Source organism: Platalea leucorodia (genome assembly GCF_965183815.1).
Source record: "Platalea leucorodia genome assembly, chromosome: 3".
NCBI lineage: Eukaryota > Metazoa > Chordata > Aves > Pelecaniformes > Threskiornithidae > Platalea > Platalea leucorodia.
Genome location: NC_138825.1, coordinates 50214153 through 50230343, shown reverse-complemented (window position 1 = coordinate 50230343; position 16191 = coordinate 50214153). Strand labels below are relative to the sequence as shown.

Genomic DNA, 16191 nt, shown 5'->3' with positions numbered 1-16191 from the left:
TTTTTCTTAAAGAAAATGGAATGTTTGGAACTCTTCCTCTGAGCCGTAACCTCACAACCACTTGCCACATACATTGGTCTGTTCTGCCCTGTGTAATAGCTGCATACTGTTTATTCAATAGCATTTAATAGAGATTGTGACTTAGTCCTCCGAGCGTGACCTTCCAAAGCAGTTCTACTGAAGTTCTTCCCTATCAGAAAAGGTTCCCTCATACCTACGTCCTAGCAGCTTCCTGGCCTCTGCGGCTGCGGTGACTCTGGTTTATGTAGTGTTGCTTGATCAAGCCTGAAGTTCACTGACTTGTCTTTAATATACAACTAAATTGCACTGAATTAATATTTTAAATCTCTGCAGAAGATTGCCTTTTGCTCCTTTGTGTAGCATTTTGGTGGTGAATGTCAAGGAGACAAAAGGAAATCTGAGTTTTTGAAGGTGAGCATGGTTTTTGCTGACAAATCTGTCTAATTACAATAAAAATGTCAGAAGTAAATAACTTGAGAAAGAAGAACAAAATGCTATTTCAACTTTGCAATCATTTTATGTGTTATTTTATTTATTTATGATGATTCAATGTAGGATCTGTTAAAAATCTTATTTATTTTGCAAGGAGCATGGCTGAAATGATTAGCAGAATTGCCATGCAAGACTGTAAAGGTTTTTTCCATCCAGGAATTTTACTTGATAAGACTAAGGTGTGAGAAATAATATAAGGCTTATCATGAAACCTGTCATCTTCCAAAATTAGAAAAAAAACCCCAAGCAACACCTGCCAAGAAGAGATAAGCCAACAAAATATCCACTGACTGCACTGCTGCCCAGGCTGGCAGAGCAGCCTCAGCCACATTTCTGGCATCTACCAGAAGGCTTTCTTACCTTCACTGCAAACTCTGTTTCCGTAGCTTTATGAACACATCTCTTGCACACTGAATAGGAGCCAATTCCTATGTCCTCCTTGATCTCGTATCCATCTGTGAAATGAATGTTGTTCCCATGTAACTGCTATAGGGAAAGACAAAAGAAACAAGGTAATCAGGACATGGGTATGTAAAAGTGAGGACTAGCCTCATCTTAATCAAGGAAGAGCTTGATCTCATCTCCTTCACAGAGCTCTCTTGTCCTTAGCAGTTTTTCTAAGTGCAGTTAAAAAAATCTGAAGCTCTTTACTTAAACAAGTGTGTTTTCTCCCTTTTTACCTTTTCCCAGTCTGTAAGATGAAGTTGTCCATGTAGAAGTAATGGCAAAAAAGCAGTGATTTTCTAAACTATTTAAGGAACACAGACAATCGCCTCCTATTAGAAATTCACAGGAAACTATGGGCCCAAATCCCCTGACAAACCCACATGTCTTGGCAATATAAACTTATTTCTAATTACTGAGGGGCCAGCTAACTTATAAACTACTAATAGCTTCACAGTCTTCAAAACAGATACCCCACATATGGGGTGTGCCTCCAGACCACTGGAAGTCTGGTCCAGGATACATTTAATTATGATTTCTATGTGAGAGAAAAGTTACTATTTTAAGCCAACCTAATTTAAGAAAATATATTACTAGTGAAAATAGTAGGAAAATACTTTAAAATTATTTTATTTATTGAAGGATATAGAATGATCTATGGCATCATTAGTTCATATGCCCTTTGGGAAATGTCTGGGCAGGTGGATTGGTTAGATGGTGAAACCCAAATCCGAGGCCTTGCTGCAAATTCCATCCCAGGACTCAAGAAATGACCAGCAGCTCTAAAAATCCTTTAGGATCCTCAGTCTAAAAATGTCACCTCACTAGCAAAGTCCACACAGAACCTTCTAAATTCTAAGACATGCATGTGTTAACACTGAATACATTTTTACAAAACAAACCACAGGAATAGATATGATTTCTGGGATGTAATTGCTTGGACAACATTTCACTTACTGTTGCATAAGAGAATCTTTAAGAATATGACATATTCCACTGTAAATTATTAAAATAGGGATAAAAACTGTGAAAACCTATGAAAGCCACAGGCAGGGGCTCTCCCCTTGAGGCATGTGTACCTCTGGCTATGGGTAGGACAGGAACTTTCTCCTTGTGGGAAAATTTGCTGCGTCTTTGAGCAGCCCAGTTCTTTCTTCCAATTCACTGTTCCTCTAAGATATTAAGCCATTTGTACCAATTTATTTCTGGTTTAAATTACAACAACTGGAGAGCATGTTGTAGGGGAATAGCAGCAAAGAACCGAGTGTCTGGCAAGTCTCCTTCCTCCGTCAAGCCGCTCTGGGTTATATGAGTACACCCAGGCACTTGTGCAATAGCGACAGGAACACGGTGGCCTCTGACACCCAGGAGCTGGGGCGCCGTGTCTGTGGGAGCCTACAGCAGTAGTTCATTGAACACCTTTGCCAACACAGACTGCATCACATAATCCAAGACGAAACTGTTGAGAATGACATGCATTCACTGAAGAAACAACACTTCGTTACCTGACCTGTATGCACAACTGGAATACTGTTTCAGGTATTCAGAAGTACTTTTCCGTTGTGATAAGATGCAATTCCTATTTCCTTTGTAAAGGCTCTGGAGAATGTGAACTTAAAGCCTTTGGGAAAAATTTCTCATTTTCCACCTCCTACATTCTGCATGTAAACATCTCCTACCTACACTGGGTAGCTGTGAAATACCAGTGAGAATGCTGAGGCAATTTAAATACATTATGCACATACGTATCTGCCCATCAAATGTGAAGTGTAACATCAGCATCAGTACCTGCACAATCGGATGGACGGTGATTTTGTGCACATCCTGCTGTGCAGGCTCCTGCACCAAGTTAGAGGCAACGAAGCTGAACCCTCTGAAAAGATGATGAGCATTGGCACTTGGAGGAACACCTGGGGAATCTGTAGGAGATGGAAGAAAATGGCGTCATGAGCTGCACAAAAGATCAGAAAGTAGTAGCACAGCACCTGCAACAGACAGTCACCCCCATCAGTCAACAGCAGATCCTGCTAAACTGGCAGACACACATAAATATAATCCACCTCCATATCAAGGCTTTGCTGTGCATGCTCCATCCCTTTCCTCTGGATCTGAACAGTGCGGTGGTATTGTTTGCAAGGATCTCTCCTCTTGGATACTGTTTTTTTCACAGTGCATGTTCATTCTTAGGCAAAGCACTGCTTGTGCCAGGAGTCTGCACAGAGAGAAGGCACAGGACGGCGAGGCTAGGAGAAAGACAGATGGCTCAAGGCAGGGCACCCCTTTTGCTTAGCAGAGATTCTCCAGGGAGTGGAAAAAAGCTGCAAGATGCTACATCTGTCCTTCGCAGCACACCTTGACTAGAGAAATTACAAAGGCTAAAGTGCTTTCTGAGTAATGTGGTATGTTGCGTGGGTCAGGAGAATGTAGAAAAGACAGGACTTGAAGCAGGTGTAACAGCACGATGCTTCAGCAGTGGTGGTTTGCAGCCTCATAAGGATCTTTCTGCAGCAGCTTTAGGAGCTGGGACCTGTTCCAGGGAAGATGCTGGTTGACTTGTCCTCAGGTGAACAAAATGGCTAGGAGTGTTTTAACTAACCTTCATGGAGATTTTCCGCCCACTCCTTCCCCTGACATGGCAAATACAGGGGAGGAACAGATGGAGATAACAGAGCCCTGAATTATTCTACCTTTGAAATGAAATAACTAGAGAGCAGTTCCTGGTACCTACGCCACCTCTCAGTGAGAGAAACAGCCTGCCGAGCCAAGAAGAGAAGAGTTGCACTTCACTTAAAATTCTGAAAAGATTTAAAGAGATCTTTCTCCCCAGTTATGTTTTGTCCCAGGTATTCTCATAAGCAAGTAAGAGTCACATTGCAAGTCATTCCTGGGTAGCTGGGTAGCTGGCTGGATATTATAGAACCTATAGTACTGAAATTTGCTCACCTTTTATTTGTTCATTTTTTTTGCGCCCCCCCCCCCCCCCCCCCCAATTTCTTGCAGTGCAACATGTGATTTACCATGACAAGGTTACAAAGCTAAACTTCCTTTAGAAAGCCATCTACTTGTAAATATCCGGTTTCACTAGAGTAAAGAAAATACATCGCCACTGGATCTTATATCTGACTCACCTACCTACACCATCAGCACCACCCATTAGTGTGAAGGGCAATGGTGTGGAAGACTGAGTACTGCTTGAGGTCCTGAAAATATGTAAGAATGTACTTCCTTGTGGGGACATTCCCTGTATAAATCTACTGGTCAGCTGAACAGAGGATCTGAAGCCAGAATATGGTAAAAACAAATTATCTGCTCAGAAATAAACAAAACTGAGACTGCAGCTAATTCTATATCTCATTACAAAGCCGCCTCAGCTTTGACAGGAGTCAGAAATAAGCACAGCAAGTCAGACCTCACTGCAAAGTAAGTGGAGAAGCTTGTCTTTTGGTAAAATGACGTGGGCTATTTGTTTATCTCAGTGTATTGATGGGCACTCTCCTTGCAAATACATGGATGAATCACACCAGACCTCTTGCATCACTGGGTACTTCTTACGATGGCATATATACAGCAGTGATTTTCCAAGAGGGATTAATTAAGAGACAAAAATGTTTGTTTTAAAAAACGAATGAGAATAATTCAAATCTGAACACTCCTGAACTTCAGAAAAGCTGTGATCCGGCTCTAAAATGCAAGTGCTAGGTCATCTCTATTTAAAAATAACTGTTCCTTCATAATTCACTGCCAATCTCTTTATCAACCACAGTAGAAGAACTACTGATTATTTGGTGTTCAATATTAAATATTCATCACCACCAACTGACATACCCATCATATGAATTAAATGTTAAAACACCTGTGTTAAGTGCAAAATTATATTTAAATCATGTTAATTAACTGATAGCTATGAGACCTAAATAATTTTTCTAGTCTTGATAAATACAGAATAATTTCATATGTCTGAATTAGTCCCGCTTGCAATCACTAATCTTGCATAATGGTTATCTTTCTCCCTGTGAAAGTCATAAAACTTTCTCCCACTAGAGCATCCAACTCTACAGGATTTTCAAGGGCTTCATAAATCTTAAGTAATTTACTTCAGTATGCTTCACTGGGGTTAGCAAACATTATTATCTTATTTGTAGAGTAGGAGATTTAGATACTTCAGGTGCAATTTTACCTATTTTTTCTCAGCAGTAAAGCCAGACGAAGACATCCCTGACAGTTACAGCATGCTGCTCCATCACTTACAACAGTACAAAAATTTGTGGACTGAAATCTAAGTTGGATGATCAGAATGATCTTGGTTTGATCCTTGTTTAAATCACTGTTTATAACCTGGATTGCTTCAGTCTCCTGCTCCCTCTGAGGAGCTGAGTCAGCACAAATGAGATGTGGGTCCATAGTGGTGTACTTAGGAAACAAGTAGCCAGAAAAAGCAACTCAGAAATGAGTTCCTCTGAATTCTGAATTAAAGCTAAAATCAAAGGTGTGAAATGTCTGGTATCCAAAGATCATGCAGTGGGATAGGAATATTAGAACATGACTAGCATATACTGGAGACAGGTGGATGTTCCAGTTGGATTCAAAAACCCAGACTGTAATATTTTCATAGTTTGTGAAAGTCAGCACATCTTTGCCAAAAAACTAGGAACCAAGACTGAGAAAAGATTTTGAGTAGATGCCACAATTTCATACCCCATGAAAGGAGGTTTGAGGTAGGCTTTGAATAGAGGTTTGGGCTAGTTTTAAGAAAAAGGTTGAAGGTCATGGTGAGCCTGAACATAAACTACAGGACATCTCAGCTCTGATTCATGTGCTATAATGCAGGTGTTTTCGTAATGAAAGCTCAGATCTTTTACTCTCACTGCAACAGTTCTGGGGCAATTTGAGGGTTGAAGCTTGAGAACTTATACTTGGTTATTAAAACAATACCATGTGATATTTACAGTGGTTACCGTCTTCAACGTCTTTTACAAACAACAGCTAATTAAATTTTTACATTTTAGAATGTAGAAATAGGTACTTCTTTACACAGGAATATCACAGGTAGAAATGTAATGTAGCTTATCCATGTCTAGCAAGAGGCAACATTATAACTGGGATTACCACTCTGAGGTTACTGATATTCTTGCTTTCAGCTAGAAGAGTGGAAAGATGGTGTTTTGTGCAACAATCACCTTCATATATATAGTGCACAAAATGTGATATTCCTGTTAGGAAATAGAAAGTATAGGAACAACATTCTCACTGCAAGGATTTTCTAAATATTGTGGGCCAAATTTCCTGTTGGCATAAGAGAGGAGATAAGAGATGGCATAAGAGATCTCCACTGGTCTGAGAACTTGATGATTCTTCACTACTGTTAACCATGTATTAACTTCCAACAGTCCATAGGATTTTATAATTAAAGAAAACATCTATGGAATATATAATCATATACTAACTTGCAGAGATGCAAAGTTCTTTGAAGCCAAGGTAATTTAAAATAGTTAAATTCAGCTAATGTAAACAACGATAAGAGTAATAAAATAGCAAATCAATAGTTTTTTTTCCTATTAAGAATGCGAAATCTGTCCTTCCTTAAGACAAATTAACGTGAAGCTGGTGAAATGCTTATGAGCTTCTTTTCTTGGAAATGCAAAACAGTCTTCGCTTCCTGCTGGATACTGCAAAACCCAGTAATGCCACAGGTGATGAGACTTTTAGACCCCGTTGGAATGGGGAGGGGAAGGAAGAATGAATGTACTCACTGAAAAGATGCATTACCTGTATGCCACCTTACTAACCTGTGGGGGTCCGAGATGTGAACTCCGGATCAAAATGAAAAGTGTCTTCTGGCCGTCCCACTGCGGGCTTGAAAGGTGGCTTGATTTCTTTCCTGTATAGTTTCTACAAGGAGAAGAACAGATCACAATCAACAAAAATCTGTACACCTTTAGCATCTGCAGGTAGACTCCCCTGCTTTGTTTAGGGTGTCCTCTCTCAGCTCTGGGCCATCCTTGCAGGACTGACAAAAAAGGATGACGTATCCATAGCTCTGGCTCCTGCCTGCCTGGCTGGCTTAAAACCTGTGCTCTGGATGGTCCCCTCACTTTTTAGTTACTGGAATCTAGCATATAAACACAGATGTTTCTGGTAAAAATTTAACCTGTAGATTGGCACAATATTGCAGCTGAGGCATCTGGAAATTCAGTGGTCTTAAGGGCAGGATTGGAACGTGCAATGGTAACACCAGGAAACTGTGCATGGGTGAGTTGAGCAATGGAGCAATGGCAATGAGCACAAAGAACCGCTAGGAAGCAGTGGCTGGTTTAGCATTTATTATTTGTCAGGAATTAGCAATATGTTTGACACTCTGCCAGACTGAGCTGAGCAACAGGCCTGGCTGCCTGGTGCTCACAACCTAAACAAGAGACTTGTTCTTTTGGCATATCTGGTAAAAGGAAAGGGGCTCACAGCTGAGGATTAGATGAAATTCCCATCAAAAGATGTTAGGAAGAAAGCAATGTGGATGGGTGGGGAATCATGCTGAAGGCCTAAACGTGGCTTGAGCAGAGGAGCAAAACCAAGGTAAAACATAAGGAAAAGAGGAAGGCATACAACAGCTAAGTACTGCTAGGTGTGTGAGTTTGTGCTGGTGAGTGAGGGGGCACGTAAGGGATCACATAAGTAACAGTCACCATAAATGCATGCTAATACACTGCCTTTATTACCAGGGAATTCATGGCCTCTTTACTCATGCTTAGTGATCTTTAAGAAATTGCTTCACTATGCTCCTTTGCAAGCATTCATGCACGCACACACGCTCTGGGAGATGAACAAACTGAGGTGCAGCATGCCTGGATCTGATCCAAAGCCTACAGAGGTCAATGGAAAGAGTCCTATTGATTCAGCTATCTTTGCATCACGTCTGCTTGAAATGGCCAAAACCGAACATCATGCTGATGGCGGCATGGGGGACAGAGCTCCAGTTTGACTCCCTGCCCCACTTTTCAGTCCCTAGGCTGCATCCCCTTTCTAGCAATGCTTTTGTTCTCAGGTTTCAAAGAGCCGAATTAGTTGCCACAGACAGCGCCCAATAATTAACATGTCTGAGCATAAATATAACATTTCATCCAAACTTTCAAGTCATGATAAGAGCTGGAGAGTTCAATTTTATGACTGTTTGTAATATGTATTTTTAGGTTAGCTCTTAAAACAACTTCATAATGAGCTGATTTTTCCAAATATTTAATGGAGATTAATACATGTTTGCCCAGCTCTTTGCATGCAGGAAGGTTCTTTTTAACTGTGGGTTTTGTGGTGAATTAACTTCTGTAATGTAAAGCATGTGGTCAAACCTAAGATACATACACATCAACATAATTTGAACTTGATTTTGCATAGATAAATAAAGGTTCTTGAGGCAGGACATTCTGTAGCATAGTATTAGCATTAGCATAAAGCATATGTTTGTGGCTGAATTATGATTCCTTGGAAAAGTGGAATGGTGAGGCTGGAAATGACTGCAATAATTAATGGCCATTTCACCATAAAAAGTTCCTGCTTGCGTAAAACTGCTCCATATCTTCTGAGAGAAAAAGAGATGAATAATTGCTGTGAGCCACAATGGAAAGCCAGTCTTCCAAATAATTAAAAGCCAATTGCAATCTTAAGCAGGAAGTGTCACTCATCAACTGAAAAGTATCAACCTAGTAATTAACATATATCTTTTTCTGTCTGCACAGAACTTTAAAAGAGAACTCAGCACCTACTGAAGGTTTTTCTGTTGCTAGGATTTCACTTTGAGGAAGCTATTTGATTCCAGCTTCCCTTTTTTTGTCTTAATTCACAACTGCAGTCCTCCTACTGCAGAAAGCAATATGGTCACACGCACATGCTTCCTCCTTGAATTAAATGCACCCCTCATCCTGTGAGGTCCAAAAATTGGAACACGTTTTAGAGAGTCGTACATCATTTGGGAACTGCACTCTCTTTTGATTACTGTAACCATATTCTCCCTGGCCTCTTAATTCCTCCCCCCATCTGTAGTTTCTTAAGTGCTGTTGGAGCTACATTTGTATTTTGAATCCCTAACCCACATCCTCCACTTCTAGGGAGGGATTTAAGATTCATCGTGAGTCACACGCCACCTAAAGATGTGTAATCACAAATTCGCTTGATGGGAGGGGATGCAAACAAAGAAGTTGTTTGTGTGAGTGAAAGGCACCTCCTCTGAGTGCAACCCGGATGACTCCCTTTTCCATTTTCTTTTCCACTTGTGATAAAAATTATTTCTGGTGTTTCTGACTAGACAACTAGGAACAGCAAAAGGTAAACTGCCTAAAACTTTTTTTTTTCCCCCAAGCTCTTGAATCGGGTAACTAAAAGAAATCTTTGAGGAACAAGAACAAGCAGAGCAGTGTCATCTGTGGACTTTCCCATTCCACACTGGCTCCAGTTCTCTGAGTGAGCCACTACAACCAAAGCCAATTCACTAAAGCAAACTAAACCACAGGGCAGCCCAACACAGTTAAACACGAAGGCTTGCTGCAGGCAGAATGCTTCTTCCTTTAAAAACCCGCATCCTGCAGGCTGCAAAACACAACGTGACCCAAGCTGATCTAAGGAAATAGTAAGAATCACAGCCGTTGTTTTCTGTACACACAGAGAACAAATCTCTTGGAGCATCTGAGATCCTTCTGGATTTTCCAAGAGTATTTCTAATTTTAGGTGAAATGTATTAACCTCTTATCTCTTACTGTGGTCCCAAAATTATTTGGGGCTGATGGATCACCTTGATCTCGTCCAACAGAAACCAGAATGGCAAATGACATAGGAAGTTCAATTTCAAATCTTGTCTTTGACCATTTCTACCTGGCTGTCACGTAACTTCTGGTAAAGTTTAAAGTTATCTACATCCCAAGTCATGGTAATCCTGGCTCTGTATGCAGAAGGCACAGGGAGTTCCTCCATCACCTATTTTAATGGGAACAAGGTCCCAGCTGTCCCAGTTGAAATCCCAGTTTTCATATCCAAATTATTATTTTAGGGTATCTTATTAGCCATTCAAAAGAGACTTTGGATATGTTAGTGCTAATTGAAGCATTTAAATTTCAGGTTAGGTGCTTAAGATCATTATATGTGTGTTATTTTTGCACCGGTATATGAAGCTGAAGATTTTTTTTTCTTCCATATTGCTTCCACACCCGTAAAGGAGAAATGTATTCCTTAGCCCTTAATATTTTATTGAGAATGTAATTTCTCTCTTTCTCAATAAAGAATAACCCCCCACATCCCATGCCCATTTTTTTAAACTGACCACAGCATTGACTTATTACAGAAAAAAGTGACTGACAGGTATCAGGAATCACTGTGCATTACGCATGGCTGTTGGATCCAGAGGCTCTGCAGAGGGACTGCATAATCCACAGAATGAGGGTGATGAACTCCAAGGTGTGACAGTACTGATTTAGATATTTACACCTGAATACATGTCCATGCTTCTGCCTACTTATCAACCCTCACATCCTTCTGAGACTTTGAGAATCAGTACCTTCAGGTTAACAAGTACCTGTGAATTAACTAGAACACAGTTCTATAGCAGTCTGAGAAACTATGAGCTTCTGATACTTCACTACAACTTCCTTTCTGATTTGGGACAAAAACCTTTTTTTTGAAATAACTAATTTTCCTCCAGGTCCCAATGACCTTTTCTTAATGTATGTTGCCAGATCCCTGATATGAGCTTCATCTGAACACCTCCTCAGCTGGGACTCAAGTAATATACCAGGGAGACTAATAACAAAATGCTGCAACATGCGTCTGTCTCTTGTTATTTATAAGCAGTTAATTTTTCATCATCTTTAAAAAAATGCACTCCTAAAAAACCCCAGAGATGTAAATGCCCTGTACCTGTGCCTGGCAAATATCAAGAAAAAGAAAATCGTTTAACTTAATTAAAAAATATTTAGTCATTTCCTCAACTGAGCTTCTTTGATGAAGAACTGAATTACTGCTTAGACACCTTCTAGAAACAGAAAGATACTATCCTCCACAGTGACGCACTTGCACTGTGAGAATAAACTCCCTTGATACATATACCTGTCATGGAAAACCCAATCAGCAGACAAAAGGATGAACTACCTTCTAAAATGTTTGTCCTCTCCTAGATTAATGGCTCAACATTATTGCCTGCAAGTGATAGAAAAGCTAGCAGAATTCAGACCTTGGGATCAATTTTTGCTGTTGGTAAAATCTACAATTAAATAATTCACATTTTCAGTTTAGTTTGATCTCTGATTAATATTGAAGGAAATAGAACTTGAGTCCACTTTCTTCCCACTCCTTCCCTCAGCTGTATTTGACAGTTCTTTTTCTAGCATGTCATTTGCTCTAGTTCCGATTTAGCCTGCCACCTAAACAAAAACTACTGTTTATAGCCCACTCCTCTGACTGCAGTCTGCAAAAAGGGATTTCATTTTTCATTTTCAATGAAAAGGCAGAAATTCTTTATGCGTGACCTGGAAAGAAGAAACAGTAATACAAAAATCAGGAACCAGACTGTGCTTTCTCAGAGCCAATGACTGAAATTATCTGAGGTCAACTCGGTTTGGGTCTGCTTGTCTTAGGGAGAAAAGGGGGTGCAAGGGTAGTAAGCAGGTAAAACTCAGAAGGATTTCGACATCTGATCTCCTTCCTGTGAATCCCAGCCTTGATCATGAAAGACAGTCCATTCATTTAACAAAGGAGCTATTGAATTTGTGTCACAGTGCCTACTAAATGCCTTAGAGCAGTAAGTGATATTTGCAGATATTTTTCACCCTGGGAAGTAGGAATTTAGGGGTTTGTTACTGGGTGACGATAGCTGTAAAACCGAGACTTTTACAGAGATCAGCTCATGCCACAATTTAAGTTTGGGCATAAAAACTGAGTGGCAGATTGTTCACAGTTCATTTAGTGCTACTTACTAAGTTAAGTTAAACTTAGGGTGGCTGGAGATTTGTACTGAAGAATGGCACCCCGGAACATGGGAATGACATAAAGCAGCTGTGGGAAAGGGCGGGAGGAGGACGGTCATTCTCTGGCCACACTCACGTTTTCCAGGATTGCACCTACTGCAGTGGTCACACGCTCTCAAGCACTGCCGTGCGTGGCATGAGCATCTGCAGCATCGTAACAGGGGGCTTTTTTACACTGCGTGTCTTGTTTCCACTGTGTTTGCTGCCTTCATCCAAACCAAACACTGTCTGGTTGTGTCTGTTTGAAGACAGTGAAAGATGGGAAACAAGTAGGAAACAACTGCTCCAACAGGTAAACACTTCAGCGATAGAGAGAATAACCAAGCCCCAATCCAAACCCCAAGGGAACAGCTCTGACAGTACTCTGACGTGAAGATCCAATTTATACGTTTCTGTCTGTGATTCTAACTTCATCACTGTGATACCTAGACTTGACACACAACTTGGAAGGAAGCAGGTAACTCTCATTTCTGCTTTGAATCTCTTTTAAACTGAGATGAAGCAACCTGGCAGTTTGTTCTTGGTTATCATGTCACTCTTGTAAGAAAAATCTTGCTTAAAAAAAGACCTGTTTCACACTGGGTTTCTAGAAGGCACTAACCCATTCTGACCCTTCGTGATAAGGGGACTCTTGATGAAGGATCATTTTCCTGCAGTTGCTGAAAGGTTCTATGCTGTCAGTTGCAGCAGTCCTGTCTATCATAGCTGCCAAAGTAGTTCAGAAGCCCTCCAAGAGAGCTTTCCTCTTGCTCTCTGAGGTCTTTATATTACCAAGGTATAAAATAAATCAACATTCATGTCCTGCCTCTACAATGTTGTTTGCTGACTGCCTGCAAATCGATGCGAGAGATTCTGTATACATGATGGAAGAACAAAATGAGGGCATCGGGGACTCTTTTTCCTGCAGCAGTACAGAGATTAGCACTAAACATCTGTGCCTGATCCACTTCTGTTCTCTGACCCTTCTCTGTTTGGGCCCATGGAGAACGTGTTAACAGTTGGTTGGGTGATCATCTTAAGGCAAAGTCCTGGCTTCAGCTCAGGGCCAGGCTGGCTCACACTGCTCTGAAATGCATACAATACTGCGGCTGTAACTAGATAAGCCTCCCAAGATCTCCATGAGCGATAGTAAAATTAGGATTAAATGAGAAAATATATTACAAAGATGATAGCTGATCTGTGTAATAATGATCTGTCTGTCTCCAAGAGAGTACAGTAAGCACTAATTATGTTGGATTAAAATGGGTCTTTACAGCTACATTTTACAGCAAAATTAGAGGCTAGATAAGACATCAAAGGGCAATTAAATCCACCTTCCTCTCTAGCTCCAAGTCATGTTGAAGGATACCTAGTCTCTTCATGGTAGCTATTTCCCTAACGCATCCATAAGAACTTTTTCAAATGATCCTCCTCAAATGATGGAGGACTGTACGATTTCCTTAGGACGGGCATGAAATTGTTCCCTAAAGAGCTGAGCTTGAAACAATCACCAATCCTCATGAGAGAAGGTGGTCTTGAGGAGTCTCACAGTCCAGAACTGACTTTGCTGAAAACCTTTCCAAGATGCAGTCTCATTTCTCTGTGATGAGTTACTCAGCTGCTCCACTAGCAAACACAGAAGAAGAAGAAACCCTCTCACTGCTCCAGTGCTCCTTATTACATTAAGATGTATGCACCCGACCTGTATTTTGATTGCAAGGCTGAGGACTGTGGAGATATCAGAGGAATACAGAAAATAATAATAATAAAGAACCCAACTTCAGGATTCTCTATTTCTTGCTTTCACTTAATGTTTTCATAAATGTAAAGTCTTTATACAGAATCTCATGATTAGTAAGAAGCAGAAGAGGAAAGAAAATCTAGACTCCAAAAGATGTGTAATGGGACTAAAAGTCAGCTGGGCCATAAAGGAAAACCTCAAACTCCACCTTCATTGATCATCTCTTAACATGCTTATGAGTCATGCCAACTCTTCAACATGCAATTGAAATTAGATTAATGAGTTTTTCCAAAATAAATGATTCTGTGGGTCACCTGAGCACCACAAAATGTGCTTTCACAGAGGAATTCACTTTACTCTAAAGCCCTGGGCAGAGGTTTGAGAATGGCTCTGTCACATACATTCATGCTGTTTTATCAGAATTTATAGTGAGAACTGCATCAATGGGACCTGTTACACCAGCATTTGTGAGTGAATTGAGATCAAATATTAAAGAGACATAACAATACCATAACACAGGTCAGATAAAATTAAACTATAAAATTCTAGAGGATGTGGCAAACAGGAGCTCTGATGCATTGGCAGATGTCCAGATCAAGAACAAAAAGTGTTTGCCTCCAGGTTTGTCTAAAAATAAGTTGATTTGAACAAATATGACGCTGAAAATGTGAGGTTTAACCTCTTGCAAATCTAAATTGAATACTTAGCTAATCTCTACCACCAGCTTTATGAGCTGTAGCTGACAGCAATAAAATAAATCCTTGTTTACCATTCTGTGAATCACGTCCGACATGTCTTATTTGAACCATGTTACATTTGATCAAATGTTTGCTGTTCCAATTTTGAGTGCTGATGTTAAATTAATGACTCACCTCAATAAAACATCAACCACTTGTAAGAGGAGTTGCTGCTTCCTGTTCTGGCTGGTTGATTTGTATACTCAGTGATGTAAAATCACTCTTCTGAAAAGACACCTATGTTGTGCTTTTCTGCAGCCCCCATCGCAATATAGTGGGAGGGTCAGATCCTGTCCTATAGTCACTTAGACCAAAAGTGACAGAAGGGGTCAACAAAGTTATCGTGTTGGAAGATTTACGATTCCCCCAGCATAAAGTAGCACAACCTGCTGTACAGCCTGCTGTACCAGCTCTGCCAATACCCAGCCAGTTGCAGTAGCACCATGTGGTGTTTGGGAAAAGGGTGTGCCTGGACGTCTGGGAGCTCCTTCGAGTCACTATTGGCAGATATGTGTAAGAGCAGACCTGGGACTGCTCTGAATAATTCCAAGAGAGAAAAGGATTCCTGGAGGTCCCTGATATCAGAAAGAATAAAACTAGCATTTAGTCCAGCTTGCCTGATCCAGTGAGAAGGGGCAAGTATTTCAATATGGAACATAAGAGCAGACAGATGGAGGGACATCGAGCATCACATCGCTTCCGTCTGGAGTATCTCTTTCAAGCCCAGTCCTTTGGCTATGGTTTCCTTTGCGATTGAAATATTACAGGAATTCTTTCATTTAGAGCTGCTCATTTTCACTCCAGTCCAGCTCCCACAATCAATGCATCAGGTTTATTAGAGCTGAATGTGGAAATTATTCTGCAGAACACTACAAATAGCCTCAGGTAGTAAGCCAGACCATCAGACAAAACAGAGACAAGCAGTTAGAAATAACTGGCCATGCTGAAAGCAGGTTTCTATTTCTTTCATTTGTGGGTATGTGAACAGATGTATTTATGTATGCAAGAGACATAGGCACCCACTTAAAAGGCTCTAGCTCCTGGGTACTCTATGTTAGAGTTCACTTCATCTTTTTTCTAGGCATGGCAGTTTGTCTTCAAAAATTTAGCTAAGAAAAATAATTTAAAAAATTAAATAAAATGCTGCTCCACTTACGTTCCAGTCTATAGTAACAAAGAAAGGGTGACGTTTAATTTCTTCCACTCCATCGAATCCAGCACCTGACAAGAGAATGAAAGAATCAGAATAAAGTCTTGCTTAGAAAAGTGCTGCATGACATCTCTTCTCCAGCCTTCCTTCCCATCCCCTCTTTTCTTCTGACAAAGCCGGACGCACTATCTAAATATTTCTTCTAGTCAAGAAACCCTGAACAGTGCAACTGCCATAACAATATAAACAGTATAAACCATAACTACAGACAATGGCACTTCATTAATGAACATCTGATGGCTGAGGGTTTTTTACTTTTCTCTAATTGAGGCTGGTGCCAAGGCTGAGTAGCTGCTCTCTTCAGGCTTCAGATGAGACATGGGATTTCAGCTGCAGCAGAGCGCATGCACCAGCGAGGCCAGGAGAGGCCCCAAGATGTCCTAATACTATGGCAGGTCTCCTGCTGCTCCCTGCCACCAGCAGCAGCTCTGCTATCTCTACCGACTTTCAAATCTTGTCTAATTACCCATTCTCCACAGATGGGCAAAGCTACACTACAAATAAGTTCAGACTCAAAATACCAAAAGGCTCCAAATGATTTGAGGTAAGCCAGGGTTTTAGGTTCCC

The 16191-nt window shown here is 40.6% G+C and overlaps 1 protein-coding gene across 1 annotated transcript in view; it reads right to left on the bottom strand.

Annotated features, from left to right (window-relative positions):
* Positions 1 to 16191, bottom strand: part of RPS6KA2 (ribosomal protein S6 kinase A2) — a gene marked incomplete at its 5' end in the record, with an annotated part of 172225 nt that overhangs the window by 26877 nt on the left and 129157 nt on the right. The window contains 4 exons of the mRNA XM_082306308.1: positions 874 to 999; positions 2746 to 2876; positions 6744 to 6846; positions 15571 to 15635. Of these exons, the coding sequence (XP_082162434.1) occupies positions 874 to 999; positions 2746 to 2876; positions 6744 to 6846; positions 15571 to 15635 (425 nt within the window). The remainder of the gene's footprint in view (positions 1 to 873; positions 1000 to 2745; positions 2877 to 6743; positions 6847 to 15570; positions 15636 to 16191) is intronic.